The sequence below is a fragment of the Eubalaena glacialis genome, chromosome X (genome assembly GCF_028564815.1).
Source record: "Eubalaena glacialis isolate mEubGla1 chromosome X, mEubGla1.1.hap2.+ XY, whole genome shotgun sequence".
Taxonomy (NCBI): domain Eukaryota; kingdom Metazoa; phylum Chordata; class Mammalia; order Artiodactyla; family Balaenidae; genus Eubalaena; species Eubalaena glacialis.
Window position 1 is genome coordinate 113,040,698 of NC_083736.1, and position 12,380 is coordinate 113,053,077.

The 12,380-nt window shown below is 35.3% G+C and overlaps 1 protein-coding gene and 1 non-coding gene across 6 annotated transcripts in view; both read left to right on the forward strand.

Annotated features, from left to right (window-relative positions):
* The window catches only part of STAG2 (STAG2 cohesin complex component), a 115,489-nt gene that overhangs the window by 58,520 nt on the left and 44,589 nt on the right, over positions 1-12,380 (forward strand). For all 5 annotated transcript variants that reach the window (XM_061179392.1, XM_061179393.1, XM_061179391.1 and 2 more), the window contains 6 exons: positions 1,630-1,834; positions 3,807-3,958; positions 6,405-6,478; positions 7,612-7,735; positions 8,539-8,637; positions 8,734-8,813. In XM_061179392.1, the coding sequence (XP_061035375.1) occupies positions 1,630-1,834; positions 3,807-3,958; positions 6,405-6,478; positions 7,612-7,735; positions 8,539-8,637; positions 8,734-8,813 (734 nt within the window). The remainder of the gene's footprint in view (positions 1-1,629; positions 1,835-3,806; positions 3,959-6,404; positions 6,479-7,611; positions 7,736-8,538; positions 8,638-8,733; positions 8,814-12,380) is intronic.
* On the forward strand, positions 6,109-6,215 carry LOC133082832 (U6 spliceosomal RNA). Its single transcript, XR_009699048.1, has one exon. It is a non-coding gene; the product is annotated as a U6 spliceosomal RNA (small nuclear RNA).

Here is a 12,380-nt window from a genome sequence, read left to right on the forward strand (position 1 = left end):
TATAACACTAAATGAGCCAATCAGAAAATGTGGAAGAAAACCTTTTTGTGGAGTATTAGGACCTTATTCTCAGATGAGACATAGTTCAACTTGTTAATGGCATGACTTAAAATTTTTAAAAATGTATGGCTCTAACGACAAAATTTAATTGTTAAAAATTTTACTAAACCATACTGATAAAATGACCTTAAGTTTCTAGGACATTCTTGTCAGAAACTCTTACTTTTAGAGATTCTGTGTAGTATTGATCTCTGTTTTTATCTTTATGACTTGCTTGTTTTTAATGATTTATGGAGGACCTCAATGTATCTTCATTGGTGAATGCCCCATCTTATATATAGGAGTACTTGAGTACCTGTCTTCCCAGGTCATTCTAGCTACATTTCCATTTTTTAAAAAATTATCTCATTGTTTGCATCTGCCGACTATTTGATGTCCTGAAGCTAATGAAAACATACATTGTAATCCTTCGATTATTTATAACTCATACATCAATCCATTAGACTGGCTGAGAATGTGATTTCATCATTTTGAATCCATTAAAACATATAACTTTGGTTTGATGTTGGTTTGGTTTTGTTTTAAAGAAATTTAGTAACCGTATCTTTGCTTATCAGAATAATGTTTTGTTTGATGGGAGAGGCTTTTTATTTTGGTATGTAATTGGTATATGTTTTCATTGGTTAGAGTGAATTCAGAATATCCATTTTGTTTTCTTTAAAGATTATTTATTTGTTTGTTTATTTATTTATTTATTTATTTAGGGCTGCATCGGGTCTTAGTTGCAGCATGAGGGATCTTTGTTGAGGCATGTGGGATCTTTATTTGCGGCTCACGGGCTTCTCTTTAGTTGTGGAGCGCGGGTTCCAGAGTACGTGGGCTCTGTAGTTTGCGGCATGCGGGCTCTCTAGTTGAGGCGCGAGTTCAGTAGTTGTGGCTCGCGGGCTTAGTTGCCCCGCGGCATATGGTATCCCAGTTCCCTGTCTAGGGATCGAACCTGTGTCCCCTGCATATTGTAAGGCGGATTCTTTACCACTGGACCACCAGGAAAGTCCCATCCATTTTGATCTTAAATAAAAGAGATGTGTTCAAAGGTACCTCTACCTTTGCATATTATTCTTCTGCCTACTTTGAGGATTTATTACAGAAGAAAGATGAGATAAAGGAGTCTTTATAAATCTGTTTATTTATTTATATTTTATTTTTGGCTGCATTGGATCTTCATTGCTGTGCGCGGGCTTTCTCTAGTTGCGGCAAGCGGGGGCTACTTTTCGTTGCGGTGCGCGGGTTTCTCATTGCGGTGGCTTCTCGTTGCAGAGCATGGGCTCTAGGTGTGTGGACTTCAGTAGTTGTGGCACGTGGGCTCAGTAGTCGTGGCTTGCGGGCTCCAGAGCACAGGCTCAGTAGTTGTGGCGCACGGGCTTAGTTGCTCTGTGACATGTGAGATCTTCTCGGACCAGGGCTCGAACCTGTGTCCCCTGCATTGGCCGCCGGATTCTTAACCACTGCGCCGCCAGGGAGGTCCGATAAAGGAGTCTTTTAGCTTCTGCCTAGGGTATTTGAAAAAAAGTAAAAGTTTATTAAGTCATGTGTTTTAAATGAAATTGCTGTTTAAAATTTCTGTTTTAGGATAGTGGAGATTATCCACTTACCATGGCTGGTCCTCAGTGGAAGAAGTTCAAATCCAGTTTCTGTGAATTCATTGGCGTATTAGTACGGCAATGTCAATATAGTATCATATATGATGAGTACATGATGGATACGGTCATTTCACTTCTTACAGGATTGTCTGACTCACAAGTCAGAGCATTTCGACACACAAGCACCCTGGCAGGTCAGTATTTAGAAATATTTTCTGTGCATTTTCTTAGGTTAGAGATGAAAATGATTTTCATTAAAAGAAATGAAATAATGGTGACAAATTAATTTTGTTTATTAAGTAGCCCCTAAGAGGACACTCTCCCCTCTCCTTCAGCCCTCACGAATTACTGGGAATGGAGTGATATTTTCAGTTTTGATTCTCTGAAGGCATACTACAATTAATTTTCTTGTGGTAAACCTACTTGTTTCCTATCCACCTCTTCTCCCTTTCTGTGGCATAGTGATCTGTTGGGTTCTTGAAATATGTTTTATCAAGGAAGGTATTGACAGTAAATTTGGGGAACAGTCATTTTGGATATGTAGTTCTAAATGACCTTTATGCATAGTCTCTGCTAGCATAGTCCCTCCTGGTATGATGGTCACTACAGGATGATGCTTATTTAATCACACCACAAAAAGTTGATTTTTCTTACGCTTCTGAGTAACTTTAGGCTGAGTCAAATTCTTTGATCTTTAAATTTTAATGAAATGAGTTACATTTTTAAGGCTCACATGATTAATTCTAGAACAGTGATTTTTAGTGTTGATGTTGATAAAATGTTTTGGTTTCTCTTTTGTGCTGAAAGTACTATTATTGAATATGTGCTTTTTGGTTTGAGTTTGAATAAATCAACTAGGCATTAATTGTTACTATAGTATTCTAAGCCTTAATGATAGAATATTTTGATTTCTACAAAAATTTTTCTTTCTCTAAGTGTGGGGATGTTTTTTTCCTTTAGAGTATTTCCCCAGAGAATTAAAGCTATGATTAAAGATGTACTTCTGCTCAGCCCTCCATTTAAAAAAAAATAAAATGCATACAATCTCCCTGTAGGTTTTGCTTTTAGATTTGAGGTCACAAAATATGAACGTGATCTTGCTCTGTGAATTTAGGTAGCTTTGATGTTAAGAACTTGAACAGTTAAAGTAAATTAAAATATATATGATGGGGTAAGGTGGGTAATTTTAGATCAGAATGACAAACTGGTTTGCTGAAGGTGTGGAATAGCTCAGAGCAGAAGATTGGGAATTTCTTTTAAAGAGAGCCAATAGCCACAAATTAAAGTTTAGTTTTGTGGTGTTCTATCATTGCAGTGAACCAGGTCTGAGACATAGTCTAGACTAAGCTATATTAAGCATAAAGTGTTCAGATATTTCAATTAATAAGTTTGAAATCACAGGCAGTGAGTCTTGTCTCAGTAGCAAGAGTTCAGTAACAGAAGGTAGAGATCTGGAGGAACTCTGATAAAAAGCACTTTATTGAGTGATATTTTACTCTTTGTACTTTTGACTTTTTATCTAGATCTGTCCTTCATAATCGCACCATTGTCTTTATGATGATATGTAATAGAGTAAAATTAAAGGAAATCAAATACTGATAAAACTGTCCAACATTTCTACACACTGTACTTTGATAAAAAGCACTTAAGTTCCCTCCCCCTTTGGTTACTGGATAGCTAAATGACTGCTGTATGAATCAAAATTTATTTAGAAGGTGAATCATGGTCTCTGGAAAAGGTCATTGTAGGGGACATGTATATCATAGTATAGTGGGATTTGAGCATAGTCTAGAGTCAGATTACCTAGTTTTGAATCTTGGTTTAACTATGTATATGAACTGTGTAGTCTGAGGCAAATTTCTTAATCTCCCTGAGCTTCAGGTTCTTCATGAATGAAATGAGGATAATACTTAACTTTGAGGGCTGTTGTAAGGATTAGGAGTTAATCCATGAGAAGTATTTAGCATAGGTAACTGACATATAGTAAGTATTCAATACACATTAGCTGTTGTTTTACTATTGTTGTTGTCATTTGTAGCAGCTATATTTTTCTTTTCTGTTAGAAGCGGAACAGCCCATCTTGTTTTTAATTTCTCTTAATTTGATCTTAACTTGTAAATTTTTGTATCTGTGAGACTAAGTTCAACATTTTCCATTTAAAAATAGCTATGAAGTTGATGACAGCTTTGGTGAATGTGGCACTAAATCTTAGCATTAATATGGATAATACACAAAGACAATATGAGGCAGAACGGAATAAAATGATTGGAAAACGAGCCAATGAGAGACTAGAACTCCTGCTACAGAAGCGGAAAGAGGTACGTACACTTTTGCACTGAATATTTAAGCTATTAATCTGTAACTAACTTGGTCACCATTAATTATGATATAACTTTGCTAGTTCATCAGATAATTTTTTTTGAAAAAGTTAAACAACATGTTTCAGGTTGTTTATACATCTAACTTATTTTTGTTGATTATTCATGCCAACAATACCTTCTGTGTATATATTCTTTCTGTGTGGACTAGGATTAAGAGTTCAAGGCTTCACATAAGGAGTCCTGGGCCAGTCTGACAAGCTGCTTAATGCTTTAGTGTTATTCATCTCTACTGTGAAAATATCTCTCCTAACTTCCTCCCTCAGCTTATTGTCAGGATGAAATGAGGTTTCACTTATGTAAAGTCACTTTGAAAAATAACTTATAAGCTATTTATGCTGTCATAATCTGTGTTTTTGGTTTTTTTGTAGTGTAAGAGGCACTTGGTTAACATTAATGACCACCAAATTCAACTTTGAATGAGGAAAATATATTTTTTCAGTTTTATGCTAAATAATAATAAATAAAATCTTTCGATGTTGTGTTTTTTGGTCATTGTTGTTGCTGTCTCCCCTGCCCCCATGCCGTGCAGCTTGTGGGATCTTAGTTCCCTGACCAGGGATTGAACCCAGGCCCTGGCAGTGAAAGTGCCGAGTCCTAACCACTGGACTGCCAGGGAATTCCCTTGATGTTGTGTTTTTGATTTAAATTCCTCCTTCATTGGTGATGTAATATTTTGCTATCTGATATTGGGGATGTTTATTTTTATTTCTAATAGGCAAAGTCTGATGTTTCAGAGATATTAGTAATGCAGTTGAGTTAAAATATTTGCCGTGGTATTCCATAAATTACTTACTTGAGTTTGACATTTTTTTGGGGGGTAGTGGTAACTATAATTTAAAAGTTGGTTATTTCTGAGATAGCCAATAACTTTTTAAAATGCCCCCTGCTCAAGAAAAGCCAGAAAAATCTTGCCCACATTTCCACCATGCCTAAACTCCTCATCTTTTTCACGTACGGTTGACCCTTGAACAATACAGGTTTGAACTGTGCAAATCCATTTATACTTGGATTTTTTTTCAGTAGTAAATATTACAGTACTTACATGATCCACGGTTGGTTGAATCTTTGGTTGTGGAACCTTGTATGTGGAGAAACTGTGGATACAGAGAAACTGCATATACGGAGGGCCGACTATAAGTTTTATTTGGATTTTCAACTGTGTGGAGGGTCAACGTCCCTAGCCTCTGCGTTGTTCAAGGGTCAACTGTAGTTGAAATGAAGAATTGACCTTTTTGCCCCTTAACTTAGTTAATAAATTGCATTGGATGCTTTATTAGATGAACATAATGCATGAAATTATGGCCTGATTCTAAGATTCTGAACATAGAATGAGTGGATATAGGTAAAAACGGGTTTTGAGTTTAAAATTCTTGTACAAATATAAGATATTAATACTTCTAGCTTGGGTTAAGTTTTTAAACATGTTGAAAGACCACCTGTGCCTTTGACTGTGCTAATGAATACAAGTGCATGCCCTTGTTAGCATTATTTGGAAATGTGAGATTATATTCATGAAAAGAAAAAAAACATTTTACAGAAACAGAACATAATCTAAAAGCTAATTAATACTTAGCGTGTGAAAGATTTTCCTTGTAATTCTCAAGCTCTGAAACAATTTTCTCTTAACTCTCAAGCTCTGAATTGAAAATATATGGGAGTAAATAAGTCAACCAAGATTTGAAATGTTTAGTTGATTATTTCAAGTGGGCCTTGTTTCCCTCAAAAATATTTAGCAGGGAGACAAATTTTTTGCCAAGTTATTTTACTCAAATCGTTTTTGTTCTTTGAGCAGGTACTAGTTAACATGACTTATTTTTCAGATGCTAAAGACCAAGATAATGAAACATTGTTATGCTTTCTTGATTATATGTTATATAATAGATATGTATTATAATAAACTACATAACAGATTTCTTTATGTACATTTATACAATGAAAATATGTGACCATTTAAAAAATTAGTCTACCAGCTAAACATTAAAAACCAAGTACAAATATTCCAGGTATCAAGGGACTGTGGCTACCTGATAGACAACAGCTGTTAATTTTTGTATGTGGACACTTCGTTTAGTGGAATTAAGAATTGGGTGCTCGCTTCGGCAGCACATATACTAAAATTGGAACGATACGGAGAAGATTAGCATGGCCCCTGCGCAAGGATGACATGCAAATTCGTGAAGCATTCCATATTTTTGTTATAAAGCAGAAACTAACACACCATTGTAAAGCAATTATACTCCAATAAAGATGTTAAAAAAAAAAAAGGAATTGGGTGTAATAACCAAAACACTGGAGAAACCTGCATTTGTGCTTGTAACAACTTTTAGATGTCCTTTTGGTTTTCTTCCATTACAATTGAAAAGAAATGATGTGTTCTTTTCAGCTTCAAGAAAATCAAGATGAAATAGAAAATATGATGAATGCAATATTTAAGGGAGTGTTTGTACATAGATACCGGTAAGTCAGGACAGTTTTTTTTAATGTAACTCTTATTCTGTTCAAGTTTGGATATTTAGTGGTTTAGGCAATATAAATTTAGTGGAAATCATGTTAGAGTAAGATCAGTGTTAGAATCTAAGCTCTTCCACTGATTGAGACACTCTAGGCAGGTTACTTAACTGCTCTCAACTTTGTTTTCTATCTGAAAAATGGGGTAATGCTGTGCTTGACTTGTAGATGCCCAGAAAATGGAAGCTACTGCTGTTATTAGGAGTCAGGGTACAAAGTACTTAACTGATTTTGGAGGTACTATGTTAGTAGAGACTGTACGTTCTGATTCCTGACTCTTTCCTCTTCCATTTGAATATCAGTGGGAAAAGCTGGATAGATTTAAGTGAGATGTTTCCCTTATTTTGAATGAATAGAGGAAAGAAATAGGTAATCTTACCACCATTTCTGCTGTAACCTATTCTTTAAATTTTGGTGGCATGTTTATTTAACTTCTCCGTCATTTCCTTAACTTGGCAGTTATTGAATCAGGTTAATACTTCCTTTGTAATATCCCTTTGTCTATTCTTACCTTTTTATTTCTGTTGTCACCATTACCTTAGTCTGTTCCCTCATCATTCTCATGCCTAGAGATTATTGCAGTTGTCTTAAAATGTTCTTTTGTTGCATCATTCTTCTGCTCAAAAGCCGTGAATGACTTACCATTACCTACAGGATGAATTCAAAATAATTTAGTCTGACATTCAAATCCAAATTGAGCTTGGCCTCAATATTAGGTGTAACTAATTCTCACCTGGAAAATATTCTCTAACCAGACTAGTGTTCCTGCTGTCTGAACACACCATGCCCAGGAGGTGTGAACAAAGGCTGGGGTATGGCATGGTATAAAAGGTGGGGATTGGATTCTGTTTGTAGGTTTATTTAACTTTAAATATTTATATGGTGATAATTATGCTTTGACAACTAGACTGTAAGCTCTTGGCATTCGGGGGCCATGCTTCAATTCTGCTTTTAAATCCCCAGTAATACTTAAGGTAGTGGTATATTCATAGTAGGTATGAAGTATTTGGCGCTGCTTAAATAAACCACAAGTCCTGTGGTATACTGGCACTAATATGCATAATTTTCCTTCCTCCATGCAGGGATGCAATAGCTGAAATCCGAGCTATTTGCATTGAAGAAATTGGCATTTGGATGAAAATGTATAGTGATGCCTTTCTTAATGACAGTTATTTAAAATATGTTGGTTGGACTATGCATGATAAGGTAAGATATGCCTTATAGACTGCTTTTCTTTTTACACATAGGCATAGCTATCTGCTGCTCTCATTCGTAGTGACTTATCTGCATGTAGGTATAACTGGGAGCACATTCCTATAGGCCTCTCTCCTTTATTCTTTTCTGTCCGCTCCATGAAAATATGGTCTCTATCACATAAAGTCCCCTAGTTTTTTGAATCTTGGCCACTGATTTAGCCTTCAATCTTGAAACAATTTTTGTACTGAAACAATTGGATCATGTAGGTGATGGTGGTGGTGGTGAGACATTTCTTAGAGCAGTAAGAAGAATTCTTACTCTGTTAATATGTAAGTGCTATATACATTTTAAAATTTCTTTAATTTTGATTCTCTTGATAAACATGTATCTTAGCCAGATTATAAGTTACAACTTGGCTTCTGACCTTTTTTATTTTTTTTTAATTAATCTACCTTTCTCTTAGTCTGCCTCTTCACAAGCCTTGAAGTTCTTTGTATATATTCCTTACAAATATTACTTTCTGTAAAGGAAAACTTACTGTGAAATATGCTACTATCGTCTTTCACAATAGTATTGCTCTGAAAAAATTTTCAAAAAATTTTCATTTGACCTACAGCAGTAGTAACCCCAAAGGTATTTAGTTTTAAATGTTTATGTATTGATTCCTATTTTTGCATTATCAAAGATGAGAGTTTCTGAAGAAATGCTATTGTATAGAACATATTTAAAGTAGAAAATACTGTAAGTATCTTGAATGTTCAGGTTGAAAATATGCAGAGTTTTAATGCATTTTCTCCTCTTGTTTCATTCAGCAAGGTGAGGTAAGACTCAAATGTCTCACTGCTCTACAAGGGCTTTATTATAACAAAGAGCTTAATTCCAAACTGGAGCTATTTACCAGTCGGTTCAAGGTTAGTATTACTCTAAGTATTTAAAAATTACCTGTTATTTGAAAGTATTTTTTCTGGCTTTCCCTTTAAGAATATTTTAATTATTTTTGTCCTTAGGATAGAATTGTGTCTATGACCCTTGACAAAGAATATGATGTTGCAGTACAAGCAATAAAATTACTCACTCTTGTTTTACAGTAAGTATGTTTTTTTTTTAAAAAAATATTTATTTAGGGCTTCCCTGGTGGCGCAGTGGTTAAGAACCCGCCTGCCGGTGCAGGGGACACGGGTTTGAGCCCTGGTCCAGGAAGATCCCACATGCTGCGGAGCAACTAAGCCTGGGCACCACAACTACTGAGCCTGCGCTCTAGAGCCTGCGAGCCACAACTACTGAGCCTGCGTGGCACACCTACCGAAGCCCGTGCGCCTAGAGCCCATGCTCCGCAATGAGAAACCACCACAATGAGAAGCCCGCGCACTGCAATGAAGAGTAGCCCAGGCTCGCCGCAACTAGAGAAAGCCCGTGCGCAGCAATGAAGACCCAATGAAGCCAAAGATAAATAAAATAAATTAATTAATTTTTAAAAAAAAAAAAGAAAGAAGGAAAAAAATTTATTTATTTATTTGGCTGCCCTGGGTCTTAGTTGCGGCATGTGGGATCTTTTAGTTGTGGCATGCGGGCTCTTAGTTGTAACATGCATGTGGGACCTAGTTCCCTGACCGGGGATCGAACCCGGGCTCCCTGCATTGGGAGTGCGGAGTCTTAACCACTGGGCCACCAGGGAAGTCCAACAGTAAGTATGTATTTATTGCATATTGCTAATGTCTAGTTATCTAAATAATACATTAGAATACTTGGTTTAAATTTATCTAGATGTAAATTTTAATAACTTGGGGTTTTACAGCAAGAAGTTTAATTTTTTCATGTAAAGTTGAGAAAACAGAAAGAGAGAACCATTGGACTAGAAAATTCTGAGCTAGGAATTCATGTGTTCTCATTCTCTTGACTGGTTTCCTTTCAATTTTACTGTCTTTAGATGCTCTTGAAATAAAGTTAAACACTTGAATGTGTTAAATATGCCTATCATATTTTGTCACACTTCTTTTTTTTTAAGATTTTATTTATCTTATTTATTTTTGGCTGTGTTGGGTCTTAGTTGCGGCATGCAGGATCTTCGTTGAGGCATGCGGGATCTTTCGTTGTGGTGCGTGGGTTTCTCTTTAATTGTGGCGTGCGGGTTTTCTCTCTCTAGTTGTGGCGTGCAGGCTCCAGGGCGCGTGGGCTCTGTAGTTGTGGCGCACGGGTTCCAGAGTGCATGGGCTCTGTAGTTTGCGGCACGCAGGCTCTAGTTGAGGTGCGAGAGCTCAGTAGTTGTGGCGTGCTCGTTGCCCCTTGGCATGTGGGACCTTAGTTCCCTGACCAGGGATCAAACCTGTGTCCCCTGCATTGTAAGGCAGATTCTTTACCACTGGACCACCAGGGAAGTCCCTTGTCACACTTTTAGAAATTAGTATTTACTGAAACTTATCTGTAAACAATCTGAATTTAAAACGTATTCTATTATGTTAAAATGTAAAAGTGATGGAATTCACTTTTTTCCTTTTTAAAAAGATGTGATGATATATATGATTTACCATTTAAACATACTTAAGAGTACAGATCAGTGGAATTAAGTACACTCATATTGTTGTGCAGCCATCACCATTACCCATCTCCAGAACCTTTTTTATCTTCCCATACTGATACTCTGTAGACGACTGCCAAGTGTGATTTTAAGTCATATTGTCTACTCTTTATCTCTGAATTTGATTATTTTAGGTACCTCATATAAGTGGAATTATACAATATTTGCCCTTTTGTAGCAGGCTTATTTCACTTAGCATAATGTCTTCAGAGTTCATCCATGTTAGGTTATGTATCAGAATTTTATTCCTTTTGGAGACTCAGTATATTCCATTGTATGTATAACACATTTTATTTATTCATTCATCTATTAATGGACATTTAGGTTGTTAACATGATCCAAATAATTGCAAAAGGGCCTTTTCAAAAAAAAATCATAGCATGCTAATTCTGACGCTCATATGTATGGAAAAGTCATCATGTAAGAGTAGCCAGCAAAATTCTGATAAAAACTAATGAGAGATGACTACCCGGTATGATTTTAAGTCATATTGTAAAACCACAGTAACTTTTATTATTATTATTAATTTTTAAAATTGGAGTATAGTTGATTTACAGTGTTGTGTTAATTTCAGGTGTACAGCAAAGTGTTTCGGTTATACATATATACAGTAGGTCCTTGCTGGTTATCTATTTTATACATAGCAGTGTGTATATGTTAATCTCAAACTCCTAATTTATCCCTCCCTCCCCCTACCATAGTAACTTTTAAATTTTGGCACTGGTATGTGAATAGACAGAAATCAGTGGCACAGAATAAAGAATAGAGACAAACTTAAATGCATCCAGGAACCTAGTGTAGGGTAAGGGTCATTTCCTATCAGAAAATAAATGGTTTTGTGACACTTAGGTTCTATTTGGGGGGAAATTAAATTGGATTCATATTTCGACCTTATATAGAAATGATTTCCAGGTGGACGAAATGTTTAAATGTAGATAAATGAGACCATTAAAGTGCTAGATGAAAACTTAGGGGAGGATTAAACATTTATATTTTATATGTAAACTGAGCAATATCTTTCTGAGCATGACATAAAACCTAGAGATTAAAAAAAATACTGAATTTTAACTACATGAAAAACTAGAAGAAAAAAAAACTAGAAGTGTGTATATGACATAAAATATAAACAAACTCAGAAAACAGATGACAGACTGGGCAAAATATTTGCATCATAGGAGTCACTTTCAATAAATCAATAAAAAGAACAGAAACCCAATAGGAAAAGAGTCAAAAGTTAGGAACCACGTCATTGACAGAAAAGAAAATTAAAATTTAAACATATGAAAAGATGTTTAGCCGTACTTAGAGACATGTATATTAAAATGAGACCATCTTTTACCTATTTCTTGACAAAGATACAAAATGTGTTTGGTAATACACTATGTTGGTAAGGCTATGCAAAAACAGACCCTTATACGTTATTGATGGGACTATGAATTGGTAGAACCTCTTTGGAGCAAAGCTTGGCAGTATCTATTCAAAATATAAAATGCTTACATTCTCTAACATAGTACTATTTGTAATAGAATTTTGGAAATATTCTAGATGATTATTAATAGAGGAAGAATTAAATTGATATATAATAACTAATAGAAGCACCTCATAGGGGTTATCTCATTTAATGCAGCAGTCCTCTGTGAGGAGCATGGTTGTTAACCCCATTTATATGAAATGGACTACATTGCAGTCATTAAAAAGAAGGCAGCTCTACCTCAAAATTTAAATTAGGTGGTTGGGATATATATATATATATATATATATATATATATATATATACACACACACACACACTACTATATATAAAATAGATAATCAACAAGGACATACTGTATAGCACAGGGAACTTTGCTCAGCACTCTGTAATAACCTATATGGGAAAAGAATCTGAAAAAGAATAGATATATGTATATGTATAACTAAATCACTTTGCTGTACACCTGAAACTAACACAACATAGTAAATCTACTATACTCCAATATAAAATAAAAATTAAATTTAAAAAAATCAGAAAAAAAAAGAAGGCAGCTCTAGATACACTGACATTTTCTGAGAATTCACTTAACTGGGGGGATTTTGAGC